This window comes from Mus musculus, chromosome 9 (genome assembly GCF_000001635.26).
Source record: "Mus musculus strain C57BL/6J chromosome 9, GRCm38.p6 C57BL/6J".
Taxonomy (NCBI): Eukaryota; Metazoa; Chordata; class Mammalia; order Rodentia; family Muridae; genus Mus; species Mus musculus.
Window position 1 is genome coordinate 21,967,103 of NC_000075.6, and position 22,391 is coordinate 21,989,493.

The 22,391-nt window shown below is 50.8% G+C and overlaps 1 protein-coding gene across 6 annotated transcripts; it reads right to left on the reverse strand.

Moving 5' to 3' along the window:
* Positions 1-4,076: 4,076 nt before the first annotated feature.
* Rgl3 (ral guanine nucleotide dissociation stimulator-like 3) lies at positions 4,077-22,366 on the reverse strand. 6 transcript variants are annotated; one of them, XM_006510613.3, is made up of 19 exons: positions 22,263-22,366; positions 21,747-21,857; positions 20,944-21,173; positions 20,749-20,797; positions 20,397-20,611; positions 14,502-14,641; positions 14,188-14,403; positions 13,582-13,685; positions 13,400-13,484; positions 10,280-10,327; positions 10,088-10,174; positions 9,843-9,875; positions 9,637-9,758; positions 8,848-8,943; positions 8,690-8,758; positions 8,506-8,605; positions 7,286-7,438; positions 6,920-7,034; positions 4,077-4,907 (listed from the first exon to the last, which is right to left on the reverse strand). In XM_006510613.3, the coding sequence occupies exons 3-19, from the start codon at positions 21,083-21,085 to the stop codon at positions 4,789-4,791; spliced, it is 1,893 nt and encodes a 630-aa protein (XP_006510676.1). In that variant the 5' UTR covers positions 21,086-21,173; positions 21,747-21,857; positions 22,263-22,366; the 3' UTR covers positions 4,077-4,788. The 6 variants fall into 6 exon arrangements, 4 of the variants coding, with proteins under 4 accessions (XP_006510676.1, XP_030100477.1, NP_076111.2 ...); NM_023622.4 differs by having other exon boundaries at positions 4,425-4,907; positions 20,749-20,802; positions 22,263-22,351; XM_030244617.1 differs by lacking the exon at positions 22,263-22,366 and having other exon boundaries at positions 21,747-21,873.
* Between the last annotated feature and the right edge of the window lie 25 nt (positions 22,367-22,391).

A 22,391-nucleotide genomic window follows, 5' to 3' on the forward strand; every position in this document is an offset into this window, starting at 1 on the left:
GATAGTGTGCCCATATACATAAAATAAATAAATAAATCTTTAGAAAATGTTTAATAAAATTACTTTTGATGACAGTCTGGTTATGTATCAAAGGACCAAACTCACAGGGATCTTCATCCGCTCCTCTTCCCACCCCAGCCCCATGCAATCATAGCCGTGTGCAACAGTGTCTGGCCTGGAAATGGGTGGGAAGCACTCACAGGTTAGCTCAAATGAGAGATGACATGTCAAAATAGCCTCCAGGAACTGGTGCTCGTGAAAGAAACCTGGGCTGGAAAGAAGGCTCAACAGTGAGTGCACTCACTGCTCTTGTTTGAGCTCCAGCACCCATTTGGTGGCTCACAACTGTAGCTCCAATTCAACCCTCACAGGTAAAATAGATAAAAATAGGCAAGTAATTTAAAGCCTAGCTGGGCATTGTGGGGCACACATTTAGTCCCAGCACTTGGGAGGCAGAGGCAGACAGATCTCTGTGAGTTTAAGGCCAGCCATGAATACACAGAGAAACCCTGTCTCCAAAGACAAAAACAAACAAACAAAAAAACAAAAGCAAAAAATCAGAAAGAAAACCTTCTCAATAAATATTAACAGCATGGGGTTGGGCCAGCGAGAGGGCTCAGCGGGTGCAGGCTCGTGCAGTCCACCCTGACAACCTGAGTTCTAGGACCCACACGGTGGAAGGAGCAGGTGATTGTTAAAAGTGGTCCTCTGACTTCCATGTGTCCTGTTGGGGGCATGCACTTTCCCCCTCCCCCCACTTAATAAACTATAAAATTAGAAATGTTAAAAAAGCATGGTGTGTACTGAAATGGGCCCTTGACACATGGCCCTTTTGTATCTGCCATTAAGACAATGCACAGAACAGGAATGGCTTTTATCCTCACTCACCAGAATTCTCTCTTCCTCCTCACAGTTCTCACACCCACCTTGAAGGCATGTTCTCTGCCCTGGGATATGAAGCTTCTCTGCCAGTTCCATGGATGGGGGTAGAACCTGGTCCTGGCCAATCAGCTGGAAGTCTGGTTCAGGCATGACCATGGCCACCCATGGAGCCTGCTCTGGGATGTCAGCAAATAGGGGCCAGGGCACTGTATCCTGCAGTGTATGGAGCCTGTATGGCTGCCCCTGCTACCCTGAGGGGAGTGAACCTTTGAAGCCTGCAGAAGGTAGGTGTGCTTGTAGCCCCAGAGGAGAGACAGAGCAGGAGGGAACCCCACCACACACAGCAGGTTTGGGGCCACCTTGGCCTGAATGAGATTTTGACTAAAAAACAACAACAAAAGCAAACAAATGGGAAACAGTAGCTGAGGAGAAGGCTCAGGAGATAAAGTGCTTGCTGTGCAAGAAAGAGGACCAGAGTTTAAATCCTAGCACTCTTGGAAAAGGCAGGATGAAGAGTCTCTGCATGAAACCTCACTGCAGCGAGATGGAGACAGGGGTCCTTGAAGCTCACTGGCTAGCCAGCCTAGCTGAACGTGAGTGCCAGGCTCAGTGAGAGACCTTGTCTGTCTCAAAAATAAGGTGGATAGTAACACACACGCACACACACTCCACATAATTATGACAGAGACCAAAAAATCAAGACACCCAAGAATGTTCCTTGTTGTTGTTTGGTTGGTTTGGCTTTCTTACTTTGAATTATTTATTTTTATGTATATGAGCACACTGTAGGTGTCTTCAGACACCCCAGAAGAAGGCATCAGATCCCATTACAGATGGTTGTGAGCCACCACGTGGTTGCTGGGAATTGAACTCAGGACCTTTGAAAAAGCAAACAGGGCTCTTAACTGTTGAACCATCTCTCCAGCCCCTGATTTGGTTTTCTTTGTGTAGCCTTGGCTATCCTGGAAGTTGCCTCTGCCTGAGTGCTGGGGTCCTTTTGGTACTAGGGCAAACCTAAATAATAACAGGAAGTGGAAGCAATTTATTTCTGACATTACTGTCCACACGACAGCCGTCCACACGACAGCCGTCGACACAGCAGGTGTTTGGTGTTTGGCTGGGGGGAGGGGGGGCTCAGGCACCTTCCCTCTTGTGGCTCAGTTATTCAGAGGATGTGACCACCTGACCATCTGGTCACCTCATATCTTCATTGTAACCAGCAGAAATCGGGAAATGTGGAAAGGGAAGACTCACCCTTCCCCTTTAAGAGTAGCCCTTGGAGTTGGCCAGTTGGTGACAAGCGCCTTTAATCCTATCACTCAGGAGGCAGAGCAGGTAGGTCTCTGTGAGCTCAGGGCCAGCCTAATCTACTGAGTGAATTGCAGGGCAGCCAGGGCTACACATAGAGAAACCTGTCAAAAACAAAACAAAACAAGAGTAGTCCTTGGAATTGACCAACTTGGCCAAGAATTAGTCATGTGTCCACACTCACGATAGGAGAGTTAGGCAACGCAGCGTTTCCCTTTTTTATGGTAGCTCAGGGGCAGGGCACTCACCTACCATGCCCAAAGCCAAACATAGGGAAAGTGTTCATGTTGTTTTGACACAGGGTCTCTTATGTAACTTAGGTTGGCCTTGAACCCACCACACTTCAGCTTCAGCCTCCTGAGCATGGAATGGCCAGCCCATCTGGAGTACCTTCTGTCTCATAAAAGCGCTTTAACTTTCAGTGGCTGAGGATCGGGGGCTCTATTCCCGTAGGAAGTGAGTGAATTTGAGGGGGAACAATCTTATTCTCAGAACAAATCAGAGTCAAGAGAACAACAAAATCCTGACGATGTAGTTTGAGTTCCTGGATCCCGCTGTACCTGAAGCCAGACCTACAAGGCTTTTCAGATGAGAGGAGGCATAGGACAGTAAGCCCTATTGGCCATTTGTCTGTTTTAAACAGGTTTGTTATTTTGTATGTATGTCTGTGCGCCACATCTGTGCCTAGTGCCAAGGAAGTAGTAAGCCTCTGTGTAGTGCTGAGAATAGAACCTGGGGCCTTCACAAATGCTCTTAACCACTGAGCCAAACTCTCCAGACCCTTGCTGGACTTTTCAATGCAGGAGATATCAGTGTCTTTTTGGCCTGTGCCTATTCCAGTAGGATTTGTGTGTGTGCAGTGCCTGTGTGTGCACACTCTCACATATGCACATGGAGGCCAGGTGCCTATCATTCTCCATCTTAGTTTTTTGTTTGTTTTTGTTTTTGATTTTGTTTTTGTTTTTGATTTTGTTTTTGTTTTTGATTTTGTTTTTGTTTTCGTGACAGGGTTTCTCTGTAGCCCTGGCTGTCCTGGAACTCACTTTGTAAACCAGGCTGGCCTCGAACTCAGAAATCCGCCTGCCTCTGCCTCCCAAGTGCTGGGATTAAAGGCGTGTGCCACCACGCCCGGCTCCATCTTAGTTTTATAACTATCTCCTTATTGCTAGTCTGTGTGTATAGATAGGATGTGCTGGGTGCACACGTCTTGGTGCACACATGTAGGGCAGAGGACATTTCTGTGACATCAGTTTTCTCCTTCCACCTTTACGTGGATCCTGGGAATTGAACTCAGGTCACCATGCTTGCCTGGCAAGCTCCTCTGAGCCAGCCTGATGGCTCCGCAACATTATTTTTTGAGACAGGGTCTCACTCTGAACCGCCTGGCTAGAGAACCCCTGAGATCTGTCTCCACATCCTAGAGTTGGGATGACAGATGCACCCCAGTGATGCCTGTTTTTTGTGTAGGTGCTGAGCTCTGAATTGAGGCTCTCATGATTGCATAGCAAACACTTTCTCCACTGAGCCACTGCGCAGGTCTCTCGAGACAGAAGGAACTCGGTGAGACACAGAACCCGTCAGAGTCCAGTCCAAAACCAAGAAGTCCAAAACACAGAAGCCGGCGTGCTGCACAGAAGCAGGCATGCTGCACAGAAGCCGGCGTGCTGCTGCGGTTACTATTTCCAGACCGCCTCTGAGCCTCTGAGCTCACCTCTGTCTTGATTCATCGATGCTGCTGCCCCCGCCTCTCTCCCTCTCTCTCTCTCAGACAGGAATAGTAGCCCAGGCTGGTCTGGAACTCACAACACAGCTGAAAATGACTCTGAACTCAAGATCCTCCTGCCTCCACATTCCCAGTGCTGAGGCGACGGACAGACACCGCCATGCCCAGTTTCTCACTGTCTGTATTTGCAAGGGATGGATAACCTTTTCCCTCTTCCCATTTATCCACGAATGTGACAGAAAAGCAGGACCGCCCCTCCTGAATCTGTGGGCAAGGAAACCCTGAACTTCCCTTAGGATTTCCCCAACCTCTTCTCGGGAGTTTTCTGTTTTGAATGGGGTTTCATGATGTAGCCCAGGTTTGCCTTGCACTCACTATGTAGCCAAAGATGACTGTCCTGATCCGTCCCTCCTCCCCCTCCCCCAAGCTCTGGGATTGTGGGTGAGCATCACCTCGTTGGTTATGCTCAGTGCTGGATCTCAAAGTCCTGGATGTTAGGATGTGACCGAAGTGCAAAACCCCTGAAGACTTTTATTTTTAGAAGTGCTGAGAAACCATCCAGGGTCTGGGGCCTGCTAGGCAGGTGCTCGCCCACCTAAGCTAAGCTCCCAGCTCTATGGGTTCTTAATTTTTCCTAGTTTTACACTCTCCTCACACATCCATGGTCTTAGAATAATGGGCAGGGAGGGGCTCAGGGAGTCAGAGAGATGGGGTCCAATGGCCTAATGCTGGGGATCCCCGGGGTACAGAGCAAAATAGCTTCCATGAGTGGGGGTGGAGGCTCTCCAGAAAATAGGCCCCTACTTTGATAGTAGTAGAATCCAAGTTCCAAGCTATCAGCTGTGCCTCTGGCCCAGAACAAGGAGAGCACCACCTCAGGTTGGGGAGGCAGACAGTGTATGTCCTGTCCCCTCTTTCCGACGAAGCAAGAAGTCACCAGGGGCAGCTGGGCTCATAGCGTAGAAGACGTTGGCACCGTCTGGAATCAGGAGCTCTGCATGGAAACAGGGGCTACATTGATGACCTGCAAACTCTGGGGGCTCCTTGAGCAACTTTCTCCCACACCCTAACCTCCCCGAAACCGCTTCTCGGGCAAACTCGGGCTGTGACAGTTATTCCAGGTGACTTCCACCAGCCTTCTACTTCTCGCCTGAGAAGCTAAGGGCTTTCCCACTCAATCCGGAAGGACGCTGAGCACATGTGTGGGGTGTGGGTTTGAATTGAGTCCCTCGGTCTTGGGCATTGAATACTTGGTCCCAGTATTGGGGACACTGTTTGGGGAGGCACAGAAGTATGACTCTGTTGGAAGAAGTACATCACTGGGGGCAGACTTTGGAGAGTTTAAAGCCATGCACCATCTCATGTAAGGACTCTGCTTGCCATCCAGGATGTGAGCCATCGGTGTTGTGAGCTTTTCTCACCCTCTGGAACTATGAGCCCTGGAGCTATAAATGGGAATTAAACCTGGGTCCTCTGAAAGAACAACCAGTGCTTTTATCAATTCAACCATCTCTCCAGCTCAGATTTTTATTATTTCAGTTGTGTGTGTACGAGTATGTATATAACTGCAGATGCCCACAGAGGTCAGAGGGGTCAGGCCTTCTGGAGCTAGAGTTACAGGTGGTCAAGAGCCTGATATGGGTGCTGGGAACCAAACCTGGGTCCTCTGCTCCAACAGTGTGTGCTCTTACCACTGAGCCATCCTGCCACCCTGCCAGGCTCATGCATGCTTCACTGGTGTGCAGCTCGCTCCACACCATGCTTCAAAGCACCACGTCTTGCCAATTTCTGACCAATCCTGGACAACTCTGTACTCCTGAATCTAAGGTCATTTGGCCCTGTCCCAGTCCAAGTTCAGGTTTTCCCATCAGACCCTGGCCAGTATCACTGCCTCACAACCCCAGAAAGACCATCCTGAGCCAGAACCTCCTGACCTCACAGAGTGAAGGGACAGACATTTTACAGACTTCACGGTGCTTTAGCACTCTGCCTGGATTGACCTGTGGCCTTGCTAGACCTGGTCAAGCTGGGCAGTGATGGTTGGTGAGGATTGTAACTCGAATACTAGAATGATCTCAGAGACAAGTTTGGGCCTGTTACCTGGATTAGACTAACTGAGGCAGAGGACCTGCCTGAATGTGGTGGTGTTATCCAATGGGCTAAGGTTCCACACTGCTTAGCGCAGTAAGAAGCCAGCTGGTGGTACGCAAGCCTTTAATCCCAGCACTCAGGAGGAAGAGGCAGGCAGATCTCTGAGTTCCAGGCCAGCCTGGTCTGCAGTGAGTTCCAGGACAGTAAGAGCTGCACAGAGAAACCTTGTCTTGAAAAGCCAAAAAGATAAACAAGCCAAAACAAAACAAAAAAAAAAAAACAACAACAAAAAACCCCAACACAGTCTGGACCCATGGGATGGCTGAGCAGGTAAAGATGCCTGCCGCCTGCCTGACAAAAGACATTTCATCCCTGGGATCCACATGGGAGGAAAAAATGAAGAGAGAATAAACTCCCTTGAGTTGTCTGACATGCACACCATGGCATGGATGTCGCCCACTCAAAGGTGAGGGTGTTTGGTGTTTGCTTGTGGGATTTTTGTTGTTTGTTTTTTGAGACAGAGTTTTTCTCTGTGTAGCCCTGACTGTCCTGGAACTCACCCTATAGACCAGGCTGGCCTCGAACTCAGCAATTGGCCTGCCTCTGCCTCCCGAGTGCTGGGATTATAGGTGTGTGCTACCACCACTTGGCCTCGCTCAAAAATGAAATATATGTAATGCAAAAAGAAAAAGAAAAAAAAAGGTTTTTGCAGGAGAAAGCACGGAGCATCCGGCTCCCTTCGCTTCCCAGCTGCAGGTGCTGATTGAACAGTGGCCTCAAAGTTCTGCCTTCCTGCCCCGCCACGATGGACCGTAGCTCCGGAACCATGAGCCGAGATAAACCTTCTCTTCAGCTGCTTTTGCCAGAACCCATGGGCCCCAAGCCCAGCTCAGGCTGCAGGCTTTCTCTGCTTACCTCTGTCCCCAGGCAGGACCTGGAAGAGCTGGTAGTCACGGGCCCAGGGCTGGGGCACATTGTGCTTCTCCAGGGCTCTTTGCACCACGCTGGGGGCTTTGTCCTGACAAGTAAGCTGGAGAAGAACGAGAAAGGACCTGTGAAACGCTCAGCGGGAGGAGGCTGTGCTAGGCCTGACAACCTGAGTTTCGGTGGTCAGTCCCTGGTACCCGCATGGTGGGAAGAGAATAGTCTCCTCCAGCAAGCTGTCATCTGATCTCACATACACACTGCATAAATGTAATTTAAAAACAAATTAAAGAGGAAGAGGTGTGAAAGTGACTGGGTCTCAGATCTAAGACATGGCTGTCCCTTCCCAGCCCTCACCAAGATGCTCCGATACAGGTTCCCGTGGTTATTGTTGATGCTGACTCTGATGACGCGGGCCTCTGACGTCTGCTGCCCGAGGAGGGGAACTCGGGAGCTGCTCGGAGTCAAGGTCACGGGCCAGGGCCCTGGTGGGTCCATGGTCAGGGAGAGCTGTAGGCAGTGTGGGGTGGCGGAGGCTGCAGCCTTGCTCAGCTGTGTGCTGAGAAGCACGAGGCTCCCACCCCACTGTATACAATCAACTGATGAACACACAGCACTCACAGAGTCCTCACACATGAGAGCCTGGGCACCACGCAGTTAGGGTACACGCACAAGGCTGGGTACATGTCATGCCATCACACACAAACCACAGTTCTCTGTCACAGAAAGAAACGGACACAGGGCCCATATACCCACAAAGCAAAGGCCACAGCAGGATCCTAAGCAGAGAGTGTACAGTGTGCATACACAGGTGTGCTCACAGTTGGAAACCTACAGTACCCCATCAGAGAGCAGCCGAGCAGCCACATGCGTCATCCTGTGGATGTTTGGAGTATTTCCCTGTCATGTGTGCAGGCAGGCAAGCCTAGGGACTTGTATGTCTTTGAGGAAGTGACAGTTGGAGCTGCTGTCACAGAACTGTCATCCCAGCTATTTGAGAGGCTCAGGTAGAAGTTCAAGGCTAGCCTGGGCAACTTAATGTGACCCTGTCTCAAGACAGTGAGGGCCTACGGCACGGCTCAGTGATAATGCCTTTATGAGGTCCTAGATTCAATGCCAGTACTTTTTGTTTGTTTGTGTTGTTGTTGAGACATGATGTCATGGAGCTTAAAATCATAATGTAGCCAAAGATGGCTTTGAACTCATGATCCTCTTACCTCCAACTCCCAATTACTGGGATTACAGGCCTGTACTACATACATTTAGCTGGAGTACTGCTCATTAGGGAAAAAAGTTGTAGTGATCACTCCTGATGTGCCTGCAGATAGGTGGGGATCCAGGTCAGACTGACTGAGGAGAAGCCAGAATGGTAGGTGATTGCTCATTGGCGGTGGAGATGTCCAGTCTCCCAGATAAAGCAACAGAGAGCAGCCAGACTCTGTGATACATACCTGCAGTTCTACACACACGCACACACACACACACACACACACACACACACACGCACGCACACGCATGCACACACTCTGAGCCTTGGGTGCCCCAGTCCTTTATAAAATCACAGATTGTCCTGGTACCTTGGTGCTGGGGCTCTGAGGCCCTGGGGAGGCTGGAGGACTGCCCGGAGGAGGAGGCTCTCGGTTTCTAGGGCTGGATGGGGGTGAACCTGGAGACACACTGGTAAAAACACAGAATCAGACTGGGAGGACTGGCGTGTCTTTTGTCCTGGCATCTCTAGTCCCCTCTGCCTCAGACACTCACCTGGAGGTAGGTGAGGACGGATCCCCGGGACTCCCGCCAGGAGATGAGTTCTTCTCTCGGGACAGCTTCCTAGGGTAAGGACAAGGGATGTCTTACCTCCAGGAGTGGATAGCCCCAGTTTCTACCTACATGGCTTCCCTACACATCCCGACACTCACGCACTGAGACGCTTTGTGAGGCTGATGCGTCGCCGGATACGAGGGGAGCTGGGACAGGAGGCAGCTGGTGGCTCAATAACACGGGAGACTCGGTAGCTAGAGAGGTTCAGGAAGCAGAGGAGGTAACGGTTAGAATGAGATGTGAACCACTTCTGGGGTGAGGAGGAGAGGGGTTAGAGCCCTGGGTCAAAGTCAGGTTAGAAATGGGAATCACTGGGGTATCAGGGTGCATTACAGATGCGGTGAACTGTTTGGTTAGTGGGGTGCAAAACATTCACAGGTGAGATTAGTTAGGGGTGTGGCTCATACATAGAGTGCTTGGCTAGAGTCCCCCAGTGGGCTGTGGCTGTGGCATAGGGGTCACACCCGGCATGTGTGTGGCACTGAAAGTGATAAATAAAGCAGAGATTCCAGAGCAGAACCAGGCCAGCTCTAAAGTTCAGGGTAAGGTAATTCGGGGGATCAACTGGACGTGAGTGGAAGCAACGGGCTGACTGAGTTGGACAGCGAGAGAGTTCCTCAGACTAGGACTGAGTGATCAAGGCTGCAGATTTGGATAACAAGATCAGAACAGTTGGGACAGTCAAGCTGAGTGGCAAAGTGAACAGTAAGGGCTAAAACCGGAGTGTAGGGTGGGTCAGGATTAGGGTTGGAGGAGGGTGATGGCCTTCGGGCGGGAGAAAAGAAAGGTCCTGGGGTGGAGTTGCCTTCAAGATGGGGCCTGGAATATTTCTGGAAGGGAAGGCAGGGTGGGTTGAATGAGTGACGTGGACTTGTTTCAGTGGTCACCTTTGCTCCTCGCTGAGCTGGCGCTGGGCTCGAAGTGCAGCCAGGATTGGCGGGCGGGGGCTCAGGCTGTAGCGCTGGCAGCGTTGCTGTAGCTGCTGGATTCGGGCCAGGATCTCCCACTCCTGGGGGGGTGTCTACTGAGATCCTGCCTCAGCCTGCCTCCCACCCTTGGGCATCTCACCCATCCCCAACACCCTCCCACTTACCTTCCTCCTCTTTTCAAAGTTGATGAGGTTTCCCTGAGGGGGCAAAGCTGGCTTGAGCTATAGTATCCAGGGTCAAGGGTCAAGGGTCAAAAGTCAAGCTTAAGAGCTAGGGTGGCACAAGTCTCTATGGTAAGCGGGGGTGGAGGGAAATATGAGTTCAAGCTAGATCAAAGCTGGATGTCTGGAGAACTGTTGTGTTGGGGATAATAGGTCAGGGGTCAAGAGTCAAGGGTGGGAGGTCAAACCTTCAACGTATCCGGTAAGGCTGTATCCAGCATAACCAAGTCTGTGAGGAAGGTGCCAAGGTAGGGGACAGGACCCGGGGGCAGTTTCTGCAACCCCCAAAGGTTCAGTTATTCATGGGCATCACTGACCCCACACCACTCCCCCAGAGTTCCCCTTTCACCCCGATCCCCATCATGAACCATACTGCTTACTGATGGCAGACTTCCTGAGGGGCAGTCATCATCCTCAGTGGTCTCCTCCTGAGAGGAAGAGAAAGACTACATGAATCCGAGGCCCACTTTGACACTTCTCACGGAGGCACATATGGAGGCAGCTGAGCTGGCTCAGGAAGGAGGAGGGCCTGCTGCCAAGGCTGGCAACCCAAGTGGGATCTCCAGGACCCACCCGAGAGGACCAATCTGACTTCCAGAAGCAGATTGTGGTATGAGCATCCTTCCACACACACACACAAGTAAGTCACAAGCCGGGGGCTAGGGCTGTAGTGGGAAGGGCTGGGTCCCATCCCATGCAGTGCATAAACTGCCTGTGTCAGTGTATTCCTGTCATCCCGGCACCCCACACAGAGGCAAGAAGATCAGGTGCTCAAAGTCCTCCTTATCCTACAGGAGACCCTGTCTTAAAACAAAAGAACATCACAAATAGGTTGTTAATGCCAAACGGGGCGTGGAGTTAGCCTATGGACAGTTAAAGCCGGAAGTCAGGGCGAGACCAGAGTGGACAGGAAGAAAATGTTTGTCCCCAGTCTACTTAGAACTGCCGACTGGGGATCTCTGGCAGGACCTGAGCACACTTCTGAACAGCAAGGTCTGTTTTGTCCCCATCTGGACTGGAGTCCCCTGGGAGGGCAGGGGTGTGCTTGGTTCTTGTAGGTTAGAAATAATGGCTGTCACACAGGGGCTTGGCTTTCTGCCCATTGAAGGCCCCTCACCTGAGACACACTTTCACTAGAAGGTTTTGTTTTGTTTGGGGGTTCTTTGTGTGGTGGTGGTGGCAGCGGGTGCAGGGGTGGCAGCGGTGTGTATGCAGTACCTCAAAGGGCCAGAAGAGGGCATCAGATCCCCAGGTGCTTAGTCACAGGTGGTTGTGAACACTGGAAACAAACTGGGGTCCCCTCAAAGGCTGAAAGTGTTCTTGACCACTGACCATTTCTCTGGCTCCCCAGATCTCAGTTTTGATTTTATTTCCCCCTAATTTTGTTTTGAGACAAGGTCTCACTGTAACCCAGTCTGGTTGTAAATGTGGGATCCTCCTGCCTCTCTCTGTTCCTGAGTCTTATGTTTACAGAGGAGAGCTATCTACCTATTTTCTTTCTATCCATTAACAAGACTCTTCCTCCCCTCCCCCATTTTTGTTTTGTTTTTGAGACAGGATCTCATGTAGTCCAGGCTGACCTCAAAGTCTCTTTGTAGCACAGAGTGACTTTGAATTGACCTTCCTGCCTCTGCCTCCTGAGTGCTGCGGCGACAGGTCTGGACAGCCTCACCCTTTTTTTTTTTTGGTTTGGTTTTTGTCTTGTTTGTTTGTCCAAGACAGGGTTTCTCTGTGTAGCCCTGGCTGTCCTGCAACTTGGTCTGTGTTACCTGGAGCTCAGAGATCCACCTGCCTCTGCCTCTCAAGTGCTGGGATTAAAGGTGTGTGCCACCACCACTAGGCTCCAACCTCACCCACTGTATACAGTGCTGGGGATGGAGCCCAGGGCTTCATCATGTGATGTAAGCCTCTGCCAACTGAGCCCCAGCTCCAGCCCTGCTTGGTGTTTACTGAATACCTACTGTGCTGTCATGCGCTGTTTTGAGTGCTGACTAGCCAAGGGTGACAAACTGTCTGACCATTAGTGAGGGAAAGATGGGAGAGTCAAGATAACTCATGACAGGGAAAGCAGAAACAAGGGGCACTGGGTACACAAGGGGACGGTGAAAATGATGGGAGGGGGTGCTTCTTGAAGGGAGAGCCATTTGGGAGAGACATGCAGGGGGCGAGTGGGCAAAGCACACACCTATCTTGAGGGATACAGAATATTCCAGAGCCAGAAATCTAGCTCCATGTTCATCTGCACAGAATTCACGCTGAGGACAAACTCCCGATTCTGATCACAGCTGACACCTGCTACAGTAAGTCGGACATACTGGCCCACAGTCACAACCCTGCTTATCAAGGTAATTCCCCAAGCGTGGTGCCCCCCCAGCCCCACCCCCACCCCCTCGCCGGGCCATAACGTTAGCTGCAGGGAATCGTTCCCTCTGAGCTTCTTGGTTTTCGCTGAATGAAGACTGAGTGTGAGTAGAGAGAACAAGCCGGAAAGAGGAGAGCTGGGCTGCTGCGGACAAGACCACCAAAGGAAGGACTCTTCCCTAGGCTCAGAGCCTCCTAAGCCATGGCTAGCCTGGAGCTTGCTATGCAGACCAAGCTGGTCTTGAACTCAGAGATCCACCTGCCTCAGCCTCCCAAGTGCTAAGATTAAAGTATGTGCCACCAGGCCCTGCTTTTTAAAAAAAATTTTGTTTTGTCTTGAGACAAGACCCCTTGAACTCACTATGTAACCAAAACCATCCTTGAACAACTGATCCTCCTCCACCTCCCAAATGCAGGGATTAGAGGCTACACCACCTGACCTGAATTATACCGGCTTCACACCTATGATTAAGATCTGTTCCCAGCCCTTTGTGCGTGTGTGTTCATGCTCGTACATTAGGCCAGAGGTCAACATCAAGTATCCTGGGGCTGGAGAGATGGCCCAGTGGTTACGAGCATTTGTTGTTCTTGAAGGTGACCTGGGTTTGATTTCTAGCGTTTATGACTCTAACTCCAGTTCTAGGGAACCTACCTGATGCTCTCCTTGATCTCTGTAGGTACCATGAATGTACGTGGTACACACACATACATGGAGGCAAGCAGTCATAAACATTAAATAAATAAACACATAGATAATAAGCAAATAATAAATACCAAGCATTTCCTATATTGATCTTTGTATTTTTGAGCTAGGGTCCCTCGCTTAAGTTGAAGACTGATGTTTTGGGCTAGATTTCTATCAAGTGAGCCCAAGTCCATCTGTGTATGCCTCCCGCGCTGGCTGCTGGAATTCCACATCTGCCAGCCAGCTTTTACCAACTGAGCCCCTCTCCCCATCTCCATACTCTTGGGATATTTGAGACAGTCTCACATAGTTCCACACTAGTCTTGTTATATCACCCTGGCTAGCTTGCTGTGTAGACTAGGCTGACCTCGAATTCACAGTGATCCTCCTGCCTCAGCCTCCCAAGTGGTGTTGTTACAAATATGAATCCCTTGAATTCGGGGGTTCCTAATACCTGGGAAAGAATCGCTCGGCTGCTGAGATGGTTATCCTCATCAGAAAAAATCTGTGACAGTTTCCTGAAAACAGACAGCGGTTCCCTGTAGGGGTGAGAGGGGCACAGTCAGGCTCAGCGGGGGTGGGAGTGGGGAGGGGGGCACCTGGGATAGGGCATACTGTGCATGACATCCAACTCACCGGCTCACAGCTCCCCAGCTGCGCTTGAGTCTGTAGATGGGGTTAGATTGCAGGGCGGACAGGATCGCTCGCAATGAAGAGAAATTTCGTAGTTCCCTGCACCGCTAGGGGTGAGAGGGGAGCTCTGGTCAGCAGCCACACTCCACTGCTGTCATCTCCCAATCACAGCTCCTTTGTTATAGTAACTTCGTGGTTTGTTTTGGTTTTAAAGACAAGGTCTGGTTACACAGGCAAGGCTGATCTCTAACTCTCCATCCTCCTGCCTCCACCTCCCAAGTGCTGTGATTACAGGTATGTGCCTCTATACCCAGGCTGTGGTTGGATTTTCTGATACCAGGTCAGATTCCAGGTCTCATAACTAAACATGCAAACAGATATTTCCCTTGCCTTTCAGGAGCCTCTCTGCCCCCCGCCCCCCGACTCCCAACCCCAAACCTCTCAGCTGAACCTGGCTTCTTCCATCTACCCCTATTCCCTTCTTTCTCCACTCTCCCACCGCAATACTAGTCTTTCACCACACTCACTTCCAGTCTCCGATCCTCAGCTTCTCCAATCCTGTGTCCTACAATGCCTGAACCCCACCCGAGCCTCATCTCTGATGCATACCTGGGCGATGCGAATCCATTTTTCGATGCGCTGTGCCCTCTGCGAGGCCGCCAGGCCGGGCGCAGCGAGCACCGAGCCCAGCACGCAGCCGGTCACCGTATTGAACTGGGCTACGGTGGCACGCACTGTGGGAGAGATGCCTGCAGCTCCTGGCCGGTCGCGCTGAGACCACATGGAACCCAGGCATTCGCAGGACCTCACGCGCAAGAAGAGCTCCTGGGTAGGGGAGAATGCGGGTGAGATGTGTGCTCATCGTTCAGGCCTCCTGCTGCCCTCCCACCGTGCCGCTGGCGGTGGGGGGGGGGGTTCCCCACCACATCCATAAGGGTCAGCTGCTCTGCCACGTCATCCACGCTGAAGTCCAGGAGCTCTGGGCCTTCTGAACTGGGGCCTTCCTCTTCCACACAGTCCTCCGCAAACTCCGATCCGGGGGTCTGGGCAATCCTAGGAGGGCCTGAGAAATAGATACAGTTGTTTAAAACTCACTTTGGAGCTAAAAAGGATGGCTCCGCAGTTCAGAGCACCTCCTGCTCTTCCAAAGGCCCGGGTTGGATTCCCAGCACCCACATGGTAGCCAACCATCGTCTATGCCCCAGTCTCAGAGAATCCAGTGCTCCCGTCAGGTCTCTGTGGGCATCATGCACACATGCGATGTGCTGACATATACTCGGACAAAACACCCATACACATATACAAAGTCAATGGAGAGAAAGAAAATACAGAAGGAAGAAAAGAAAAAACAAAACCTTCCAAATTTGGCCAGGTGTGCTGAGGCTAGCCTTTGATCCAGCTGTGGGAGGCAGAGGCAAGTGTGGTTTGGTTCATGTGAAATTGAGGTTCATTAGGGCTACAAAGTGAAGCGTTGTCTCAAAACAAAACAATGACACCTTCCCCCCCCCCCCACACACATACACAAAAGAAAGAAAAAACAAAAAACAAAAACTCTTAAATATGGCCCAGGGCATGTGGCTGTGTGGAGCTTGTCCACTATGCCTGACCCTGAGCCATCTCACCACACCACACCACCATGGAGTCCAGCCTGTGTGACTCTAGGCAGTGTATGAACACACTGAGTGGATTTTAAAAGCATTTATTTACATATTTAATTGTGCGTGTGCTTGTGGGTCTCCACGTGCCATGGTTTGTCTCTGGAGATCAGAGGACAATGGGAGTTGGTTCTCTCCTACCACCCTGTGGGTCCCAAGACTCTAACTTAAGTGATCAGGTTTGACAGCAAGTGTTTTTGCCTGATGGAGCTGTCTCAACAGCCCATTCTGGCTGGTGTTTGCTGTTTTGTTTTGCTTTGAGAAAGGGATTTCAAACTGGAGAGATGACTCAGTGGTTAAGAGCACTGACTGCTCTTCCAGAGGACCTGAGTTCAATTCCCAGCATCCACATGGTAGCTCACAACCATCTGTAATGGGATCAGATGCCCTCTTCTGGTGTGTCTGAAGACAGTCACAGTGTGCTCATATACATAAAATAAGTAAATAAATTGGGAGGGAGGGAGGGAGGGAGGGAGGGAAGGAGGGAAAGAGAGAGAGAGAGAGAGAGAGAGAGAGAGAGAGAAAGGGCTTTCTACACCCGGTTGGCCTTGACTCTAGGCTGCCCATCCTCAGCTGGAATTACAAGAATAAACCATGACACCTGGCCATGTTCTTAAGTTTTCTTTAGTCTATAATGTCCCCCCTTCCATGCCTTTGATTTGATGGCAGCATTGGTGGGAGGACGTTTGGCAGAAGGATTGCCATGAGTTTAAAGCCAGCATCAACCACACAGTGAGTTTCAGGCTAGCCTGAGCTATGGAGTGAGAACCTGTCTCATGGTGGGGTGAGGTGGTGTGGTGAGGCTCAGTGATTAAAGGAGATTGCTGCCAAAGTTGAATACCTGAATCTCTTCCGTAGAATAGAAGGGGAGAAAAAAAAATCCTGAGAGCTGTCTTCTGACCTACACACACACACACACACACACACACACACACAGTGAGGTGAGGGAGCCTCATCATGAAAATAAATGAATAAATGTTAAAAAATAAATTGAAATAGAAAAACAGAGGGCTGGAGAGATGGCACAGAGGTTAAAAGCGCATACTGTCACTCCAGAAGACTGGAGTTCAGTCCTAAGCACCTAAGTCAGACAGCTCACAACTACTCTAATACCTCGGGCCTCTGCAGGCACCTGAACTCATGCACACTACCCTCCACGTACATATAATTAAAAATAAATCTTAAAAATAAAAATATAGCCATCATTTCTTGGTAATGTTGTGGAGAACACCTATTCTCCTAAGGGAGCAAGAATTGGGAATCTGAGGTCAGCAGAAACTCCACAGTGAGTTCAGGCAGGTGTAGTTCTACACTGTTTCAACAAAACAAAAGAAACCCCACAAAACCAACCCCAAACCCCAAATCCTTGTCTGTCTGGAGATGTGGCTCAACGGCAGAACACAGGTGTGAGGCCCGAGGTTCAAGCCCTAGCTTCACAGAGAAAAGTTTTTTCTTAAGGGCTGGAGACATAGCTCACCTGGTAAAGACGCCTGACAAGGGGAGTTTAGGCCCCATGACCCACACGATAAAGGGAGAGACCTGACTTCCATTCCCACAGCCACTCCACCACCACACAACAAATAAAATAAATGAAATAAAAGATTCTTAAACAATGACAGGAGAAGGAAACTTCTTGGTAATCAATTAAGGAGAGAAAAGACTTGTCGGTAGGTGTAGCTAAGTGGCTGGACTGCAGGGCAGAGCTCCAGCCACTTGGGCCACTTGGGCTCAGGGATTAAAGGATTAAACAGTGAGGATTTAGGGATGCAGATCAGATCAGGATGAGATCAACATGGGGGGCGGGTGACTGTAAAAGCAGAGTTGTAACCAACCATTCAGTTAGCTAAGCTGGATTGTCCCTACTTCTGGTGACAAAGCCAATCAGAGCCTTTGCTCCAGAGCTCACAGGATGCACAGAAGCCAGGAATCAACCATGAATGATGTGCAGAAAACTAAAGCAGCCTCAGAGAAGCGGGGTCTTGCTCTCTCTTCCTTTTCCTTTCTTTTTTCCTTCCTTCCTTTCTTCCTTCCTTCCTTCCTTCCTTCCTTCCTCTCTCTCTCTCTTTCCTCCCTCCCTTCCTTCCTCTCCTCCCTCCCTCCCTCTTTCTCTCTCTCTCTCTCTCTCTCTCTCTCTCTCTCTCTCTCTCTTTCTTTCTTTCTTTCTTTCCCAGCACTCAGGAGGAAGCAGAGGTAGGCAGCTCTCTACGAGTTCAACTCCAGCTTGCTCTACATATCAAGTTCCAGGCCAGCCAGAGTTTCACAGAGAGACGCTGTCACTGTCTCAAAACCAAACAAAACCAAACAAACCCCTCCCCCCCCCAAAAAAATACCCTAAAACTTTAGTTAGGTTTATTGAGATGGCTTATTAGCATACTCGGGCAATCGAGTGCTCCCCTCCCCACACCTGTAAATAAAATGTAAATAAACAAATACCTGAATGAATAAAATTACACTCAGTTATTGTGTGTATGCAAATTTCAGGGGTCTGCTCTCTCCTTTCATTATGTGTACCAGTGATCAAACCCAGACTGTCAGGATTGTCAGCACACCCCTTTGTCTGTCGCACTCTCTCTCCAGGCCCAGAAGTGACATTTCAATAATACCTGAGTGGGGTTTGTAAATAGTTTTCTCTATCCTCAACTTTGTTTATTTTCAGACAGGGTCTCATTATGTAGCCCAGGGTGGGGGCAGGGTCTGGAACTCACTGTGTAGAACAGACTAGCCTCTAGCTTACAATCAAATTCTTCTGTTTTAGTGTTTGTGGATACCTTAGTACCTGTAGTATGGTGTTAATATGACATTTTGGCAATACACTCCACTACTCCAATACACTACACTACATCTAAAAAGTTAGATTCAGGGGAAATTTGCCTGGGCTAGGTTCCATCCCCAGCATCATAAATGAATAAATAAATAAACATTAAAAAAAAAACAGTGAACAGCTGGGTGGGTGGTGGCACATGCCTTTAATCCCAGCACTCAGGAGGCAGAAGCAGGCCATCTGTGAATCTGAGGCTAGCCTGGTCTACAGGGCAAGTTCCAGGACAGCCAGAGCTACACAGGGAAACCCTCTCTTGAAAAACAAAAACAAGAAACCTGGAAACAAACAAAATACTAGGTTCCTGGCATGAATTCCAACACTGTGAGGGGATACACTGTGAGGGGATACACTGCGAGCTGGGGATACAGCCCAGTGGGTAGAGTATATGCCTAGCAGGGTGGAGGCCCTGAGTTCCCTTGCACTGCATAAACCATGAATCGGTTCAAGGTCATCCTCTACTACTTAGTGATATGGTCAGCATGAGGGCCGTAGCAAGACATGGCAAAAAATAAAACAAGCTGGACCCAGGCTCCTACACAGTTGTAGCTTGGTCTTCATTCGATCCCCTAACAATTGGAGCAGGGGCTGTCTCTGACTCTGTTGCCAGCCATTGGATACCCTTCCCCTGCCTGGACTTTTTTGCTTAGTCCTGCTGGGACTAGATGTCCTGGGGTAGGGTGGTACCCAAGGGGGGCTTCTCCTCTAAGGAGAAGGGGAGGTGGTAGGGGGGGAATTTTTAAGGGCGGGACTAGGAGAAGAGGAGGGAGGGGGCTGTAATCAGGATGTAAAATGAATAAAAAATATATTATTGAGAAAAAATAAGTAAATAAATAGAACAAAATAATGGCTACAACTGTGTGTGACTCTAGTTCCAGGGGATTGGATGTCTTTTTCTGCCCTCCACTGGCTGGCACTGCAAGCACAGGGTGCACTTAAAGCAGGAAAGCCCCTCTAACACATGAAGTATAAACAAATCTTTTAAAAAACAAAGGAACAACAAAAGCTACAATAGTAGCAAAAGTTAATACCAGGTACTGTGGTGCTTGTAATCCCAGCACTGGGGATATGAAGGCAGGAAGGTCAGAAGTTCAAGGTTATCTTTGCTACATATTGAGGCCAGCCTGGGCTACATGAGGGCCTGTCTTGGAAAAGAAAACCACTTACTAATAATATGATTGGTCAGATGGGCCAGTCATTAAACCACAGAACCCATAGAAAGGTAGGAGAGAACAGATTCCAAGGGATTATACCTTCTGTGGCTTGCAAGAATCCATATGCCTGGGTCACACACACAATGACAATAAATACAAATTCAACAAAACACCAAGACATTTGGCCAGCCCTTACTGCTTACTGATTTTGTTAGATGTCCTTCCCAGGAGGGTGGGAACCCAAGTCCACTGTTTCGAGGCCAGAGCTAGTGGTTCAACATTTGTTAAGTGGAGACTCCACGAGGCAGGTACATGATCACTCCCACTTAAGGGAGCTGGTCTCAGAGAGGGGAAGAGACCTAACAGAGGCCACATAACGGTAGGCCTGGGATTTGAACCCAGGTTACTGTTCTAGGCTGGGTAAGCACTCAGCCACTAAGTGACATCCCAAATCAGAGGACAGAGGATCTCTGCATGCAGGAGGACACTAGGCAACTGCTAAATGTGTGATCAGGTGGAGAAAACAAGGTTATTTAGTTTAAAATTAAAGGCCTTGCCCACGCGGCTAGAGAAATAGCTCAGTGGTTACATGTTTGCCCATGAAAGTGTGAGGACCTGAGTTCAGATCCTCAGCACCCAGGAACAGTTGACTGCAAGCCAAACCCTGGGCAAGAGGCCCTTGGGGCTCAATAGCCAGGCAGTCTAGCCAAATGGGTGAGTTCCGGGTTCAAGAAGAAACCTTGTCTCCAATCCTAAGAGACAGCAATAGAGGAAGACACCTAGTATTGTCTCTGCCTTCCACATTCATGTGCACACATGTGCATGTACACCCACACACATGAACACATGCATAGACCACAGGAAGGAAGGAAGGAAGGAAGGAAGGAAGGAAGGAAGGAAGGAAGGAAGGAAGGAAGGAAGGAGAAGGAAGGAGGGAGGGAGGGAGGAAGGGAGGAAGGGAGGGAGAGAGGGAGGGAGGGAGGGAGGGAGGGAGGGAGGGAGGGAGGGAGGGAGGGAAGAGAGTTTTGTCCAAGAGCTGGGGGGTGTGGCTCAGGGGTATAACGTTTGCACAAAAGTCTGAGTTTATTCCCAAGCACCAAAATAAATAAATAAAATGTATTCGGGGTCTGTCATTTGGAGCTGGGCAGGTGGTATTCTCTCAGAATGTCACCTGAATTGACTGTCCCTTACCTGACCAAGCCAGTCGCTTTTCCTCCTCTGTCTGCTCTCCCTTAGCCTCCTTCAAGAAATCTTCTAGAAGTTTCTCTGCTTCCCTGGCTTCTGCCCCTCCTGGGGCTGCCCAGCCCAAAAAGATTCGGACATTGCCTAGGTTCTGATGATCAGGGGGATCCCGGAAGTCCTGAGGATGATTTCGCAGCCAAGAACCCAGCACCGAAACTACAGCCCTGAACAGAGGGGTGTGTGGCTCAAAATTGAGTCCAAGGATCTAAACGTTCCCAACCTTGCAGTCGTCAGACCCGACCTTGAGATCCCTCCCCCACGCTCCCTTGGGTCGAGGGTGTGGACGGGAATGGAAACCGACCTCAGGTTCTTGCTGAAGTTCAGATCTTGTCCCTCTGTCCTCTTGCTGTCTACCCTGGGAAGAAAGCCTCTATCAGATGGGAACAGAGCTATAGGGCGTTAGGACCTCGGTTCTAAATTTGAGGTGTATGTGTGTGTGCGCAGGTAGATGGGGTTCTGGGGATGGGGACATGCGGGTCTCCTGAAAATGACTGACCCAGCAGGAGGTGGTGGCGGCGGCGGTGGCGGGGGTAGCAGAAAACCCAAAACGCGGGCTGTGGGTACAAAGGCCCGGTGGGTGGCCAGGAAGGCAGGCACGAAGCCAGGATCCTGCTCGCGGTCTCCGGACACCAACTCATGCACCAGCCGCTCCAGTCGGGCGGCCCTCAGCGCCCGCACCTTGCTGGTTCGGTAATGAAGGAAGGTGTCGGTAGCCGGGATGGGGGTCTGCGGGGGAGTGGGGCAGTGAATGAAATAAGGTGAGGAGCGTTCCAAGCACCTTGTTTCCAATTATACCCATCTCTGGCACTTTTTTTGGGGGGGTGTGACTGTGTCCTTTTCTGAAACTCCGAGACTCCCTAAATATACACCAATCATGCAATGCTCACATCAACCCCGCAGGACACCCCACTACTCTAGCACTTCCCTCTGTGCCCTCCTCACCCCGCCACCCCAGGCTTCAGGCAGTTTTGCAGCCAAGCTTCACTGGCCAAGCCTGAGTCCCACCCATCACCACCTGGCCGCTCCTCCGTTCTGCTTTCCTGCACCCTGCCGGTCAGTTTCGCCTTTGGGGGGAGCGCTATCACCTGGCCCCACCCCGTTTCCTGGATTCAAACCAAGTCACCTGGCCGCCCCCAGGCCCTTTCCACACACCTGGTCGCCTCTTAGCTCCGCCCTTCCTCCTGGCCCCGTAGTTCTAGGGAGGCTCACCCTCAGCTCTCCAGCTTCCCCCTCTCCTCCCAACTCCCAGGCCCCTGAGCTGAGTCCGCCCTCACTTGCTCGCCTCAGTCCCTTCCTCACCTGGCCTTCTCCAGACCTCTCTGGGGTCGAGCGCTGGCTGCGCTGCCGCCGCAGGGAGACGCTGTACACGGCGCCATCCTCGGTCTCCTCGCCCCAGTCCTGCAGCGGCGCCTGGATGTGGAGGCGGGCTCAGGGAAGTCCCTCCGGCTTCAGCCCCCTGCCTTTATGTTTGGCCCACTTTCCCGAACAGAGTATTCAAGACTCGGGGTGGGATCCCAGGTCTTCGCCACGGATACCCTTCTCCCAGGTCTTGAGTGGATGGAGTATCATTTGGGGATATCCCAGAGTCCAATGTCACAAAGAATCTGTCACCTCCTCCTGAGATTCCTCAGACCCCCGTCCCCATCCCCCAAACTAGCCGCTTCACGGGGTCAGGAACTCTGAATCCCCAAATGGGGACTCCAAGGCACATCCATTTTGCAGAAAGATTAGAAAACGAGGGGCGGTCGCCTGGAGTTTCTGAATCTGGGGGTACACTAGGGACGTGGGGTCCGAGGATCCCCAGCTTCCTCTTACCAGGGCCAGCTCTTTGCCCGCTGTCCTCTCCATGGCCCCGGTGCCCGTCCTGCTCCCTGGCGCCGCTGAGTGAAGCGGAAGGGCCAGCGGGCAGTGGGGCGGGGCAGCCGAGCGTCCAGTCGTGGGGCG